Here is a 13,373-nt window from a genome sequence, read left to right as displayed (position 1 = left end):
ATACTCTCAGCTTTGTATCAACTTTCGTTTCCAGGGGTGCAAACCTGGACATTTATGTGAGCAACAAGCATTTGATTCCCTCTACTGTGGGCATGCTGGCAATCCATTTACATATGGAATGAGATTTCAGCCATGCAGCACTTCTAGGACCAGAGAAGTTACTAGGAAACATCATTAGTTGTTGGGAGGGCTGAGAGCACAAGGAGAGAAGTCTTTGAAGAAGATACTGAACATGCCCTTGGAAAAGAAAAACCAAATAAGGCTGCTGCCCCCAGGGACTCACATCTGCAAAAGCACATTCAATCTGATGTTTCTGCACTAACACAGGTTATAAAGCTTTAGAGTAAGAGAAAAAGAAAAACCAGATACCATTGCCTAGTGTAACTATTTGCTCTCTTACAGTAACACAGTAGCCTCTGTAGTTCTTCACTTCAGCAATTCTAACGAGTTAATTTCTGCAGTCACCTTCCTGAAGACATAGACCAGACCCCTGTGTCACATTACATTAACTGGCTACAACTGCTCAGGGCTGTTATGTTTGGAAACGGAGATGATGCGATGAGCCACAAAACTCATTCCCACAGGCTCACTGACAAAGCATTTTCCAAGTCAAATTATAAGTCCTAACAAGTTTCTATAAAGAGAATTACTGAAGCAGTGCTAAAAACCCCACTGCTTTATCTCAGCCAGTGATCTAGTGAAGCATGCAACTCCAGCTCTGATTCAGATCAGCCAAAGGAGGCTGCCAGAGAGCACAGAAGTTTTTTAGCAGTGCTGCAATCCACATCAGGAGAGGGGCTGTGCCGCTGAACAGATCCCACACCAACAGAGTCCAGATTCCTCTGCCTTCCAGAGCTGTCCAGGGCAATAGAAGCAGCAGGCCACACCCCAGCACAGAAGAGAGTCTGGAAACTCCTGGCAGTTCATAAACTATGCTGCTCTAAGGACGCAAAGAATCCCTTCTCTGGCTGCCTTGCTGCAGTCAGTCTCACAGAAGCTGTCAAAGTACAAATCCAGGAATAAAGAAATATTTTGTACTGTGCAGATTCAAAGAAATAAAAACATATTACAGAAAACAGCTCTTTCACCTTATTTTTGTAGCCTTTTTCCTTTTGCTTTCCTCTTTTCCGGAGAACAGGCAGCTCTTCAAACTGATGTCTCCCTTCAAAGCGGACAATAGCTTTCCCAGCAACCCAGGTTTTCTCTGAAGGTTCTCCTAAGGCATCCACATAGTACTCTCGGTATGGTTTCTGATTGGAAACTATTTCAAGAAATTTAACAGAATTAACCCCTTGTATGTAACAGAATAAAGACACAAAAAGAGACACAGAAAACTGTAACAATTTGAGAGGTAATTTTCAAATACATTTTGCTCAACAACATTCCCACATAAATGCCAGTTCTGGGGAGTTCTACTCACAACTAAGGGAGACCCCTTTGCTGCTGTCTATATTCTATATTGCTATTTTAGTTTTAAGTTGTTTGGGATTTTTTTTTCTTACAAACAATTGATTAATATGCCTACGATTGGTCATCTTCCTACAACAAAGACCGTTTGCCAAAAAAAAAAAAAAAAAAAAAAAAAAAAAAAAAAAAAAAGGCAAAAACATCTAAATATTTTTTTCTTGAGAGACACAACACACTAGGCAGAACATTTCTTTTCTGCTACTCCTTGATTAATGATTAAACATTTCAGAGCACTTGACTGTTGGGAAAACAACAGTGCTGGCAACACCCAGAACTGACATCCTTCTGGACAGGATTTACTCACACAGGTTGAGCCTCCCCCATCACAATACATCCCATATTGTTCAATGTATTAATACCAAACAAAGTTTTATTTAGGACACAAAACATGAACAGCAGCATTTAAGCAAACAAATGCATACATACTGAAAATATTAGGTGCAATATGACACAACATTAGTTGCAACTTCAGATATAGAGGTGCAGAGATAGAGGTGAAATTCAATCATAAGGGCACATTCAAAGATTCTTTAAAGGTACTTTCTATGCAAGAATGTTGAACATACATGGTACAAATAAGAACTGAATCATTACTGGGTGGAAAAGGACAGGTGTCAAGCATTAGAACAGAGCAAACACTACTTGAAAACAAGGGATATAAACTTCCCCCAGCAGTTTTCTACAATGTATTAACCTTCTCATGGAAACACCTTCACCCTCTGAACAGACAGATTACACTTCCAGCCCACTTGGTTTGCGCTGCCTTTTCCAGGGTGCCAGCACAGTGTGGCTTTAACTGATGCTGAAATTGAGATTCTAACCAAGACCACTGAGAGGATGACAGACCAGAACAACATCAAACCAAGTGCAAAGATCACAGGCTTCATCCACCACATTCACAGTTCTGGGACTCAAGCCATTGAGCCTACACCTTACAGCTCCAAAAATCTTTCAAGTCAAGAGCTTGCTGAGAAAAGGTAAACTGCCTTTAACTAAACACCATTCCTCAAATCCCAAGAGAAGAGCTTTCAGCACAAGTGATGAGGTTGAAGCGACCTGCCTTGTTTTGAAGGGCTTGTTCCCTTGGCAACAGGAGAGCCAAGGCAGGAGGACTGTGCTTCTTCCTACTGTGCACACACAGCCCAGCTCCTCCTGCCCAAAAATGCCAGAGCTCAGATCCACCTGCTTTGCCACCTTGGCATTGGGAAGGGAGGACAAGCAGATTACATACAGCCATAGCTGGAAAATACAACTTTCCCCTGAGCTCCATTGGCTTGAACACAGATAAAACAATGATGGGAGAATCCATCATGTGGCTGGAGACCAGGCCTTCCTGGAACTTGCTAACAGAGCTTTTCCTCCCTGCAGAATTCCTTTATTATAAATCCTCATGCACAGGCTGAGAGGCGAATACTGGACAGCTATATACACTAAATCCTGCCCAAAATTTCATTAGGAGGTATGTGGGGAGAGAATATATATCAGCATAGTTTCTGGAAACATCTCCAACAGGATTTGAGAGCTGGAAAAAGACTATTTAAGACAGCACATTCAGTATTCTCCAGAATCAGGATAAATGCCTCCCTAAGGATGAAGGGGGAGGTGAAGAAAAAAGACTTCAGCAACCAGGCTTGGGGATGATGTGAACTACATAGGAAAAGCTACTTCATGTCTCTTGAGAATTAGCAGTGGCTCTGAGCTGATGGCCACTCAAAAAGGACTCCACTGACACCCAGCACTTGTGTTTAGGCTGGCAAAGGCCACAAAACCTGGAGACAAATACAGTAGTGAGTGGTAATCTCACCAGTCTAGAGCTCTCAGTGGCAGAGGACACCAGTCCAAGGGTCTTCCAGCTGCCCACAGAACAAAAAGAATCAGAAGGGGAAACCAGGAACAAATAAGCCTTTCTGTTTGTGGCAGTCTCCCCGTGGCATCTGGTATGATACTAAAAGCAAACAATTCATCACTTCCCTTCTGTTCTCTCCACCACTCACCTGTTTTGATCTTTTAAGACTCTCTTTCTCCCCTCCTGGCTCTTTCCTGTGGTCAAGCACACACAGCTCTGTCATATTTGACCATCCCTCCTCACACTATACCCTAAACATTCAATATGTGGCTTCATCTCTTAGTTTTTCCAGAATTTCCCTATCAACAGTCCATTACCTTCTCATGACAAACAAAACCCAAAAATTTCACTTCCATGCACATGCTGCCATCACACCTTCAGGCATTTAGCAGCTACACAGCATTAGCCCACACTCCACTCCTCAGCCTCTCCAGCCTCCTTGTCTCCAAGAACAACTCTCTGTGTCCTCACACACTCCAATCTTCTCAGCTCTGCTTCCTCACCTGTTGCACTTCTCTGATCCATCTCCTTTTGCTCTGCATAGCTTTTTTGAGAGGCTGCTCCTTCTTCTGCACTGCCCTGAGCTTAGCCCAGCTATTAGTCCTTCCTCCAGTCTGGGAAGAAAAGCCTAAATGTCCAACAGCTACCTGTGCCACTTCACCAGCCCCAACCCCTTCTTCTTCTTCCTGCCACCTCCCTCATTCAGCTCTCCTTTATGGATCCAGGTCTTGTTTTCCACTCCAGAGTCTATTTCTTCACATCTTTCAAAGGCCAGAAATGCTTTTAAAATTAATTAAAAACTGCAGCATCCTGCCATACACAACACCTCCACTTTGTGGTCTGAGCAGATACAGTACCTTTCATTTTTGAGTGACAGTCCAGCACTGGGTCATGACAAATTCTGCATGGCCACCATGGGCGTCTGTTGAACTTGGCCCAAACAAGAGCCCCAACTTTATACTTCACTGGAGTAGGTTTCTTCTTGGCTTGGATCTTTGGGGAAAAACCAGAACACAAGAAATCACTAAAGCTCCAGATGCTTTTGAAGAGATTTCCCTCCCCCCCTGTGTGCAGATTACACGGGACAGCAGAGACATTTACATTAAAAAGCAAGTCCTCATTTTACTTAGTGGCTCCTACACCTTCAAAGAACACAATGGTTCTCCCCATTCCTCTGAAAGAACAAAACAATAAAAGGATTTAAGAAGGTTTTTGTTATTTTTTTAGTAAGTAACATGACCTCTGGTAAGTGAATGCACTCAAACTTCACACATTTGAACAGGTAAATATTTGGAGTCACTACCAGACCCCATTATTTCACCAGCACTAGTTTGTTCATTTCAAAGGTTGCAACATATGGAAAACGTAGTAGTAGTAAGAGACAGTGAAATTTCCCTGACTGAAACATGATAAGAACAGCAAATTAAGTGTTTATCAATTGGGAAAAAAAAAAAAAAAAGAAAAAAAAAAGTTGGTATCTACAAGTTAATAACTTTCCTGCTTCTCAGATGTGCTCAGGAAAATCTTCACCAGAAAATATTTGAAACCAAAGACGGATACAATCACAAAAAAACCTTACATACTAATGTTTAGCTTGTATGAGCAGATCTGTTGCTTTGCCCCAAAACTACGGAGCAGAAAGGGAACATAACAGCCATCACCCCCCTCTAGGACACAGACAGACACAGTGACCTTGCCTGCTCACAGGTATCAACTGCAGACAACAGTCACCCAAACCCCCTCAGCTTCTCAGGGCTGTGCAGCAGCCACAAGAACGCCAAAATCTTTCAATACACAAACTCTAAAATTGTTTAATGCCACTTCTGTGTCCCTGCCCAAGAGCTGAGAGCAGAAGCAGGAAGCCTCTCTGGCTGGATGTGCTTTACCAGCAGGATCTCTGCCAAAGAGAGGATCTAGGAGCTTTGGTGTGGTGAATAACTGAGCCAAGACGAGATACAATAGGTTTTTATAGGATACAAGAGTCCCTGTATCCAGCTGTGAGGTATCCTGCCTGTTTAGCAGCACTCACCAACATGTCCCAGGTGGGTTCAGCATTTTAGGAGGCCCAAGAAGGACTCCAGGTATTTTTCCTGCCAATAAGCACAAGCAATATGCTCCTCATTAAAGCTGTGAGCTTTAATGCTTTAAAAACTCCTCATTAAAGCACACACACCTTTCTGCTTCACTTCTCCATCCTGCTAACCACCCTGCTCGAGGCACGTCTCTTGCCATACCCACTCCAACATCCCAACAACTAAAACACAACAGACCTCTCTAATAAAAGGTATATTCCGTTTCTCATTGAGTTTTATGTGTCTTCTTCATGTGGTTAAAGAAAACACAAAAGAATAAACCCTGTCACATGAAAAAAAGGCATGTAATGAGGTTACGGACTACATTATTGAAATTCTTTTCACTCACTCATCAAAAGCCATGCAATAACTTACTGCTGAGCAAGAGTTCAGGAACAGGGAATGTGAACAGCACCGGGCAGGGGACTGCAGCTCCTCTCTCAGCCAGTGCATTGCTGCAGCCTCTGTGTCTCCAGCTGTATCTGTGAGCACAGGAACCAGAGGTGCTCCCTCGGCTGTTGCTTTTAAAATGCAAATGCACTTTCAGATGCAAACTTTTTTTTTTTTTTTTTTTTTTTTTTTTTTTTTTTTTGTTTCCTGCTTGAGTTCTTGTAAATGCGACTTTGGCCTCAAATTTTTTTTACACAGATTTCCAGCCTGGGCTTTGAGGGGCACATGTATATTCCAGCTGATTATCTCCGATGCTGTGCATACACATACAATAGATGTGCATCTTACTGACAACTGTAACCTGAGCACGGTCACTGGATGGAGCAGTAAAACATCACTGGAGATTTGCCAGAGCCATTCACATTGATCCACCTGAAGCACACCCACAACCCCTGCCCTTAGGCAAGTCTGCATTTAAATCAACCCTTTGTCAACCTCCAACACCCCAGCCGAGTAAAAAGGTGGCTTTCAAGAAACTATTCAGACAATACTTAAACCTCTTTCCAAGAAGTCAGCAGCTATTCTCATTCCTGCCAAGTTTCCTCTCTCATTTCCCCAGCATTAGCAGTCAGGTGTTGGACTCACCATCACCCACCACAAAGTCCCCACCAGTGGGGTCACCGGGGCAGATCAGGAAGCATCATGTCCTGAGGGAGAGCCTTGTGACAGGATGCACTGCAGCAGGTCACTGTCTTGCATAATTTTCCTTTATACTCTCCCTAAATCCCACCAACCTGCCAGAGATGCCTTAGGATTTTTTCTTTTACATGGGGGAAAAAAAAAAAGTCTGCTAGGAACTTTCAAAATGTGTAACACTGAAAATCCAACAGCAGAAAGCAAAAGCAGCAGTTATTGTCCTTCCCAGGTACAGTTAAGTCTCTTCCTTTAAACTCTGCAGCACGACAGAAAAATTATAGCCCCAAAGCATACATTTCTTATGCCAGCATACAACCAATTTCACCCCTATTAAAATTAGTATTTACTTCGCCAAGATCAAACTGCTGATAAATCCTGATGGCAGAAAATTTAGAAATGTAGCCCTGCAGTCCCCTACATCTGATCACAACACTGTTCACCTTCAGAGCAAGGAAATATTCAAGTATTTAAATAACAAGAAAATTTGTGAACCACTGCAGACTGGGTAAGAGCCATGTTGTAACTCCAGTGGAGATACACTGAAGAAATTAAAGCAGGTAAGAGCCTTGGCTAATGAAGAAGGAAAGGACAGGACCTTCTTCATTGAAGAGGAACAACTGTTTTATATTGTTTGATGTTCTCCTCATGGGAGTCAGAACTGTCTTCTCTGTTATGAAATGTTCGGTATTAATTTGCTGTTCAGATGGGACAACCTACAGCCTAAAGTCGAGATGATATGCAGCATTTCAGATCACTCTGTGCTACTTTTGGCCAAAACAAGACTGTACCTTGCAGACATTTTAAATCAAACCCTCCCCACCAAAGACCCCAAATGATTACTGTGGAAAGGATCACAAACCAAGATTCAGCAGCAGGATGACACAAAAACCACCTGCAAAGTCATCTCTTGAATTTGTCCTATGCCAACCAAACACATCAGTCAGCAGTCCACTAAGTGAAATACCAAACGTTGGTGCTCAGCTTCATAGGAGGCTTCCTATTAGACAGCCAAGGACCTTTACCCTCCTGAAATTCTCACCTTACAGCAAATAATGAAACATATCAAGCAAAGAAAGGTTAAATTTCCAAGTGTTTTTATTTTGGTAAACATTTGGTCAGTCCTCAACTGTCTGTCACCAATCTTCCTCCCCTGAAAATAACCACATTATTAAAAAGTGGAAAAAATAACCCTCATCCAGTAACCACTCCTGGCTCTGTCACTGGAAGCTGTTGTTCAATCCATTCATCTTGCTGGAAGAAGTGGCACAAAGTAGAAGCCCACAAACACAGACAATGCTGACAGCCACAGGGTGGACCTTTCCTGCAGCACTGGACATCTCTGAATAAAAATCAGAGCAGCAGCAGCCCCTCCAGTGCAGCTGGAGATGCAGCTGCAGACACCCCACGTGCTCCAGCAGCGTGACCAGGGATGTGACCACCTTGGCAGAGCCACAGCAAGGCTGAGCTGCACACAAAGGGGCAGAGATATGTCTGCTGTTACAGGCAATTTCGGATTTGCAACTTCATATACCCAAAGAGACACCAAGCACTGATCTGCAGCCATTGTAGCCCTGCACACTTCCAATTCAGACCTGCTTTGGAAAGACATTGAGGAAATACTCGGCCAAGAAAGCTCTATTACAGTTTATTCCTGACTTAATTGTAAACAATGTTACCCAATGAAGCCAGAGACGGAACATGTTTTGCAGAAAGGCTGGGGCAGCAAAAGAGACTGTGTGTAAGGACCATGAAAAAAAGGAAGAACCCACTGACCCCCCCCAAAATAATGGAGGTAGATCCTGCCAAGCCTGTTTCAGGCACAAACTGGACAGAATTAAAGCCAAGGATGAAAATAAAGGAGGCAGCCACATCCAAAGGGTAATTAACCAATACAGTGTAAACAATGACACTAATAACCTTTTCCTCTGAGTGCACAGCAGATCCCTGCCCAGGGCCCTGCAGCAGCAGCCTGGGATAGGGATATCTCCTGAGCAGATCTCACCACACTGGTAGCTGCCACACCCCACGCATGAGCCGGCCCAAACATCACTGCCAGGGGCAGAAACAGCAACAACTCTGCCCCATAAACTTCCAGGGCTCTCTTCTCATTCCCAGGTCAGCAATTCTCGTGCTTCTCCCTACATTCCATCTATGCCCAGGTTAAAGTTGTTCCCAACACCTATTTCTTATTAGAACTGGAAGCTTGCTGAGGATCAATCCACAGCCTGCCCCCACCACCACCTTTTTTTTCCTTTAAGTTTTGTGATCATTAATTTTTTTCCTAATATTATGAGATGGCAAGAAGTCCATTTAACTCTTATGAGCCACCAAAGCCAGATATGGCTGATCTGGCTGAAAATCAACAGCTTTTTTACCATAAAAAAAACCTACCAAAACAAACTTGAGGGAAAGATGACATTTGAAGGCACCTGGATGGCCTGGGCCAAAGTCTGCTGGAGAGGGACTTCTTACAAGGACACAGAGTGACAGAACAAGGGGAATGGCCACAATCTGTGAGTAGGTTTAGATTAAATGTGAGGAAAAAATTCTTCCCTGTGAAAGTAGTGAGGCCTTGGTATAGGTTGCTCAGAGATGCCATGGCTGCCCCTGGATCCCTGGAAATGTGCAAGGTCCGGCTGGATGGAGCTCTGAGCAATCTCATCTACAAAAGGTGTCCCTGTCCATGGCAGGGCTTGGAACTACATTGTCTTTAAGGCCACTTTGAACCCAAACCATTCTGTGATTCTACAAAGAAATTATCCACTTCCACAACTAGCACAAAGCTGGTGTCACAGGTACCCTGTGCCTAGGACAGGCCACTCCCAGCTCCTGCCATTTCGGTGGAACAGGTTATTCACCCTCTGCCCTCACAAAGGAGAGGCACCAACTGGGGTAAGTTCTCCCTATTAAAATACTCCCAGAACAAGCCTGGAAGGGCATTGCTAAAGCTACCCCAAGAGCCTTCAGGAGATGGGACTTCCCTCCAGCTACAGCACAATCTCACTGAGTTGGCAGAGTTTAAAACAATGCAGAGTAGTTTTAACCTCACCATTTAGGATTATCCCTCTGTCCATACAGCTCCTGTCCCAGGGGATCCAGACCCTTTAAGTCTGGTCATAGAAATGAAGCAGCAATGGATGCAATTCCCATACAGTGACTGCTGCTGACAGATAGTTAAAAGGTCAACTCCTGCCTCTGTACTGCTCTTAATGAAGGGAGAATGGAAAGAAGTCTGAGTGATCCGTGGTTCATCACTTCCCTCAGCCCCAACACTTGTGCACTGAGAAATGAACAGACAGAGGGAAGGAAAGAGAGGAATTGGGAAATAACTTTTGCTTGGGAATGCTGCATGGAAAGGTAAAAAGGAGAAGAGACTAAGAACAACAACAAAGCAAATTTTGTAACTGCTTGCAATGGAAGGCAGAAATTATAATTTTCATAAGCAAAGATTCATGTTTTAAAGAAGTTTTTCTGAAATTAAAACGAAACCAGTTGGAGAAAAAAAAAAACAACCCAACAACAAACAAACAAACAAAAAAAACCCAAACCCACACCCACCAAAATAAATTAAAAAAAAAAAAAAGAAAATTGAGAGAAAATTAAATTGTATGTACTTGATAGCTTAAGAAATTTTTGAAACTGAACAGAGATGACTGAAGTTTCCTCCACACAAAGTACCATTACCAAGCACAGGGGCTGTAAGCCTGTACAGAGAGAGGCTGCAATGCTGACCCTGCACTCACTGAGACAGAACTTACAGAAATCCCTGCACAGGGAAAGGAGAAGGCCCAACTGGAGCCCATATGGACAAAACCCTCACCTTAACCACAGCACGCAATGGCATATCTGAAGAAACCAGAGTAATGATCACAGTGGCACTTTATGGCAAGCTTTAAATCAAACAGAGCAGCTGGAGAAGCCTGCTGGAAACCCATGGGCAGCCTGTACTGCTGGGGGCATGCCCATCATCCCAACTGCTCCACTCTTCCTTCAGCTTCAGCACTGCAGCAAAAAAGCAAAGAGGAGTCTGACCTACATTCATGTCTGAAAAAGTATACCACCTCTTATCTGGGACCATTATCATCCAGAAGTGTTAAATACTCACTAATTAAATATTCACTAGCAAAAAATACAGCAGAGATTATGATACAGACCAAACTTCTGTTATCAACATGCTTGTGGGTATTTGTTGTCTTTGACCAGTTTTTAGTACCATTTTCCAGGGTACTGAAGTTTTTCAGGGTCCATATGAACTACCCTGAAAGGTTAAAATCAAGAAAGCAGACTGGACTACTTTGAGTAATCCCTACATCCTGAAGCATTTCTATCAAGTTGAGGAGTTATCCACATACAGATTTTAAACAAAGAATGTACTGACAAGACAACACCAAGCTTCAGTCTCCAAGATAACTAACAGCATCCCTGTTTCACTCAGTGGAAACAGTTTTCCTTATGGATTGGATGGAAGAGCAGCACAAGAGAAAGCTTTGGCATTTCAGCATCCTGACTACCCACCTGACAGCAAGGTCTGAGGGAGGCAGGAGAAGTGGGAGAGAAGAGAAGGGGTATGATCTCGCCCAGATCCCCAGTGGAGAGAAATCCACTAATACACAGAAGATTTCAGACTAATTCCAGGAGCCTGAAGCAGAGGACACACTCTCATACTTGCTTATCTGCACACATTTTAAATGATAAACCACATTCTCTTTAAATCTGGCTCTTTTAATCAGCACTAATTGTTCCAGTGAGCAAGGAATTGCTGGCATTACCAAAACTTTGCAAATTCTCACAAAGAACAATTACCCACAAATATCTTCTTATGTCAGAGAACAAGCAAAAAAACCACTAACTGAAACCAGGTCATCAGATTTGTCCCCTTTTCAGCCTTACTTTTGTGCTCCTCTATGTATTATCAAATTGCTCACAAGGCAAGACATCAGATAAACACAGTGCTCATTTTTCAGACATTAAGTTTCTAAATCCATGAAATGAAAAACAGATTCAAACTATGCAAAATGAAACTTGGCTATTCTCATTTATATATGTATAGAATGTTAGAATGTATGCTCTATTCTTTACAGCTTAAGCTGTAACCAGAATTAAGTAGAACTAGAGAACAGCATGTACAGTGCAAAGAGTACAGTACTAGAACCTCAACAGATAAAATTGTGAGTTTGGGTTGAATTAAATTAACTGCATTGTTGCTTGTTGATGTTGTTTGGTTTGTTTTTTTTTTAAGTCCATGGGATTCTTTAAAAGCAACAAACATTTAAGGGAGGGGGGTTTACGAATCTCATTTTTTGCAGAAGTTTTTATTTACTCACAGGAAAGGAAGGGATAATCCCACTTTGTTAGTCCAAATAACAAGATGCCTCTTACACAAAACACCAACCTCCTGAAAATGAAGTGGCATTCAGCATGTAAGTCCCCCTACCCTACAACACCCTTTTTCCAAAAGGAAACAAAATTTCTATTCATACAAAATTAAGTTTTAATTTGCACTTAAAACTTAGACTGCTTTTTCTGAATTCCTACTAAAATTGAAATTTGAATTTCTGAACGCTAGCAGGGCAATAAATTTATTTTAAGCTTATTTATTTATTGATATTCACACTCAAAGCCATGATCTGAGGAAGGTTCATGCTTCAGGCACCAGGTACCACAAACTTATGCTTCCAAGAGGCTTACAGACCTTTCTGTGATGAATCCAGCTTCCTAAACACTGAGAACATACTGTGAGAGGACAGCCAACTAGAATCAAGAGGAATCTGACTTGTTTTACTGCTGTTATTTAAGAAATCTGCGGGCAGTCACCACATTAGCCAGAACAGTAGGAAGTCTGAACAGGTGCTTGGGAAAACCAAACAACAAAGTAACATCAGTGCAAGGGGAGGAACTATTAAAAGGGTGATAGCCACTCTGCTCTTGTGTTAGGCAACAGCAGGTTTCTATCTTTCCACCAACAGTGGGAGGGAAAGTCATGAACACACTCCTCCAAAACAAGTGGAACATGGAAGCTCCAAGCAGGGCTGAGAGTGAGAGTCTCACTGCACACTCCAAGCACTACAGGAGCTGAAAAAGAAGCTGCCAGTTTGCAGTGTGCTGAGATAGTACTGTGCAGGAAGTTCACTGTTCACTTTTTCCTAAAGAACATCACACCAAAACGCATTCCATCCTCTGGCTTGGATGCAACACTTGAACTGCTCCACCCAACTCAACACTTCTGGTGTCTCACACGCACCAGTGCATTATTTCTGATGACTGTCAGAAAGTTAAAACAAATTACTCAGCTATTTTACTGTACAGTTACTTCACTATAAAACTGTTTTTTTCCTGAAGAGCTCAGCAGTGGGATGTGCTATCTCCAGCAGCATCCACTGCTGTCCCAATTACTGCACCTAACAAACAGAACAAATTCCCTATCAAGAACTTGCTCAAAGCTTTTCTTGCCAACCTTTCCTATCCCAGTGGCCTACTCCATGAGGAGGAGGATGGGAAAACACAGAGGAAAGCCTCCAGGACTAGAGATGTGCTGCCCTTTCCCTGTGATCAGCCACCAACAGTGCTCCCAAAACACTCCCCTGATGCCACTCATGTGGTGCCCCTTCCACCTGCAGCCTTGCTCCTCACCCAGAACCCCACAGAGACAGCAGGGAATGCTGCTGGAAAAGCCACTCATTCACCTGTGGATTGTGCAGTTCTGGCATTGCCAAGGCTACAACCAGTCCAGGCAATGAGCTGGGACAACTTAGCACAACCCTTCTGCTCCAGCTGTGCTAGAGACAGCAGTGAAGGCACCCAGCCAGGAACAGCCTGTCCTTGAGAGGGAAAGAAGTGATACACAAGGTGACTCTTCTCCCATCTTCTCTTGGCCATTTTTCCAAAGAACTGTGTGAGATAAA

General features: G+C 43.0%; 1 protein-coding gene across 2 annotated transcripts in view; it reads right to left on the bottom strand.

Moving 5' to 3' along the window:
• The window catches only part of NSD1 (nuclear receptor binding SET domain protein 1), a gene marked incomplete at its 5' end in the record, with an annotated part of 60,114 nt that overhangs the window by 40,231 nt on the left and 6,510 nt on the right, over positions 1–13,373 (bottom strand). The window contains 2 exons of one of the 2 annotated variants that reach the window (XM_083871637.1): positions 1,089–1,261; positions 4,171–4,306. In XM_083871637.1, coding sequence (XP_083727763.1) covers positions 1,089–1,261; positions 4,171–4,306 — 309 coding nt within the window. Of the gene's footprint in view, positions 1–1,088; positions 1,262–4,170; positions 4,307–13,373 lie in introns of those variants that run through there. The other variant, XM_083871638.1, reaches the window with a different exon arrangement.

Source organism: Zosterops lateralis, assembly GCF_965231275.1.
Source record: "Zosterops lateralis genome assembly, chromosome: 14".
Lineage (NCBI taxonomy): Eukaryota > Metazoa > Chordata > Aves > Passeriformes > Zosteropidae > Zosterops > Zosterops lateralis.
The sequence above is the reverse complement of the archived record's forward strand: the minus strand, read 5'-3'. Positions and strand labels throughout refer to the sequence as shown.